The 2,904-nt window shown below is 23.1% G+C and overlaps 1 protein-coding gene across 1 annotated transcript; it reads left to right on the forward strand.

Moving 5' to 3' along the window:
• The first annotated feature begins 1,841 nt into the window (after nt 1-1,841).
• Nucleotides 1,842-2,652, forward strand: LOC127093332 (uncharacterized). The gene is made up of 2 exons (XM_051032243.1): nt 1,842-2,094; nt 2,197-2,652. Exons 1-2 carry the CDS (start codon nt 2,000-2,002, stop codon nt 2,417-2,419), a joined length of 318 nt encoding a protein of 105 aa, XP_050888200.1. The 5' UTR covers nt 1,842-1,999; the 3' UTR covers nt 2,420-2,652.
• The last annotated feature ends 252 nt before the right edge of the window (nt 2,653-2,904 follow it).

The raw sequence follows: 2,904 nt of genomic DNA on the forward strand, positions 1-2,904 counted from the left end.
AAATCTATCTTTCTAATATCATTAATGAAGGACAATGATTTTTCTTTTTCATTAATTATTATATTTTTTAATAATTGTCAAAATTATTTAAATATTTTTTATAATCTAAAATTATTATTATTATTATTATTATTATTATTATTTTGTTAATATAAAACTATTATTTCTATTATTGTTTTGTTGAATTCAATATGATTATATGGTAGAAGAAGAAATAAAATGAATTTGATTTATTTTATTATTATTATTATTATTTTGCATTAAATTAAAAAATACACATATGTATTAAGAGGTTCAAAAATTTTAATTAATTATAATTTTTATTAAAAAGATATTTTAATAATAGTGTTTATGAATACACACGTTAATATCCATGGGTATTTTAAAATCTTCGAATATCCATAGACGAGTATGGATATCATATTTATTTAACAATATTAGTATACGCATCCATGTAATCATTATCATTCCTAAATCAAATGACTTATAAGGTTGGCCTGTAATTACCTATAGCCTAGCCTATTTAATAAAAAAGTCAAACTTAGATTTTTCAAAGTTTTTTTAAAATCAATTTAATTAAATAGATCAGATTTAGGCTATTAAAAAAGTCTATAAAACCCTATACACCGGCCTATATTTTCATATATATTAGTAAATAATCTAAATAGATTGACATATATATATATATATATATATATATATATATATATATATATATATATATATATATATATATATAGATATATATATATATATATATATATATATATATATATATATATATATATATATATATATATATATATATATATATATATATTATATATATATATATATATATATATATATATATATATATATATATATATATATATATATATATATATATATATATATATATATACCAACGTATAAGACTTCTTAAATAATATTGATTAATTGAAAATCTTAATAATAAACATACTTTTAAATAATCAGGTCAGCTCGGGTTTTTTAAAAGGCCAGGTCAAACAAAAAAAAACTATAGTAAACTATAAGTCAGACTCAGGCTTTATAAGTTTATCGTAAGCGAAGTTCAGGTCCATGGTATTGATCTTATCAACAACATTATATTTCTTAAGGATTAGAAAAATTTAGACATAATTAGCCACTAAATCCCTTAATTTAATATTCTCTTTTAGTCCATTAACTAAGAAATGTTACAAATTAGTCATTTAACTTCACTTTTGTTACTTTATTTGATTCCTTTTGTCAATTTCTAGCAAAGAAAAACGTTAAGTTTTGATGACGTGGTCATTAATATAAATATGAGTGAGTATATATAGTTAAAATTGATATATTATTTAAATCGTGGGATTCCCCCGAAAATAAAAAATCCACAGTTTAAAATATGTATTAGTTTTTAACTACATATAATAACTCAAATTTGTACCAATAGTCGTGCAGTCACACCATGTCACCAGAATTTAAAGTTTTTTCACTATAAATTGACGGAAGAAATCAAATAGGATAATAAAAATGAAATTAAATAACTATTTTTAACATTTTTTAGTTAAGGAACTAAAGCAGAATATTAAATTAAGTTAAGAGATTAAAACATGTATTAAGTCAAAAAAATTAAAAATACCTTTATCATAAATATTATAAAATTAATAGGTTTTGAAAATCCTTATTTATTAAACCGATTATTTATATACTATTCGTTTGAATCCAATTCTATTCATAACATATCCTTATTCCCCACGAGCTGAAGATGCATTAAATGATTTTGTTGAAAAAAAAGCAGTGTTTCATATTGGTCATGATGTGATAGGTTGTTTCTTAAATAACAGATACTCCCCAACTTCTCTTATCCTATTCTAAGTTCTAACACTGCACAATAAAGATTCCTTCTTTTTATTTTCTCTATAAAATCCCACAATTTTTGTTGTAACCAAAAAAACATAACACAAACACAATTTTCCTTTCTCACTTTCTTCTTGCTATTCATACAAAAAAAATGGCTTCAGATTCCAAATCAAATCTTAAAATCACCATACAAAGCAATCCTTCAGAATCAACCTTAGCTGAACTCAACATCAAGTGTTGGCCCAAGTATGTATATATTTTATTTCTCTAATATATATTTTCTAATTAATTCAAGTTCATAATAATATAGTTTTTGATGTTTTTTTCTTGGGGGTGTGTATAAAAAAGATGGGGGTGTTCACCAGGGAAATACCAGTTAAAATTTGATGCAGAGGAAACATGCTATTTGTTGAAAGGAAAAGTTAAAGCATACACAAAAGGTTCATCATCAGAGTATGTAGAGTTTGGTGCTGGAGATCTTGTGACAATTCCAAAAGGACTAAGTTGTACTTGGGATGTTTCTGTTGCTGTTGATAAGTACTACAAATTTGAAGCTTCATCATCTTCTTAGTTACTAGTAGTTGGTTAGATTTAGTAGAAGCAACAACAGCTTTTTTATTCTTTCTTTCTTTCACATTTTTGCTTATTTTGAGGAAGAATTAGAGAGTTTGAAGTTTTATGTATGTTTGGTTTTGTGGGGAAAGTGGCAGTTTTAGTCAAAGAAAGAACCAATCAGTCAAATGAATAACTGTCTTGTTCAAACTACAGTTCTTTAAAGTGTTTTAATGTAGTAATATTAAAATACAGTTTCTTTTTTTTAATGTTTGTTTGACTAAGGCTTCTTATACTATTTCTCTTCAACTATATATATACAAACTATCAATAATACTCTTTACTTTAAATTCTTTTACATTTGCAAAAGATTAAAATTATAAAAATTTTATCTCTTAACTAATTCATCTTATTTCAATCAAAAGTTTTTATTTAATACTTTTTGAACTTTTATTCTTTTTCTCCACTTCTCACTGTTCATCGTTATCTCATTCTTCTTTCTCT

The sequence above is a fragment of the Lathyrus oleraceus genome, chromosome 6 (assembly GCF_024323335.1).
Source record: "Lathyrus oleraceus cultivar Zhongwan6 chromosome 6, CAAS_Psat_ZW6_1.0, whole genome shotgun sequence".
In the NCBI taxonomy this organism is placed as follows: Eukaryota; Viridiplantae; Streptophyta; class Magnoliopsida; order Fabales; family Fabaceae; genus Lathyrus; species Lathyrus oleraceus.

Bases quoted from the DNA above. Each gene is read 5' to 3' on its own strand.
- LOC127093332 (XM_051032243.1), top strand. From the start codon at position 2,000: ATGGCTTCAGATTCCAAATCAAATCTTAAAATCACCATACAAAGCAAT. The intron at 2,095-2,196 runs GTATGTATATAT...TGTATAAAAAAG, and splicing joins AACATCAAGTGTTGGCCCAA to ATGGGGGTGTTCACCAGGGA.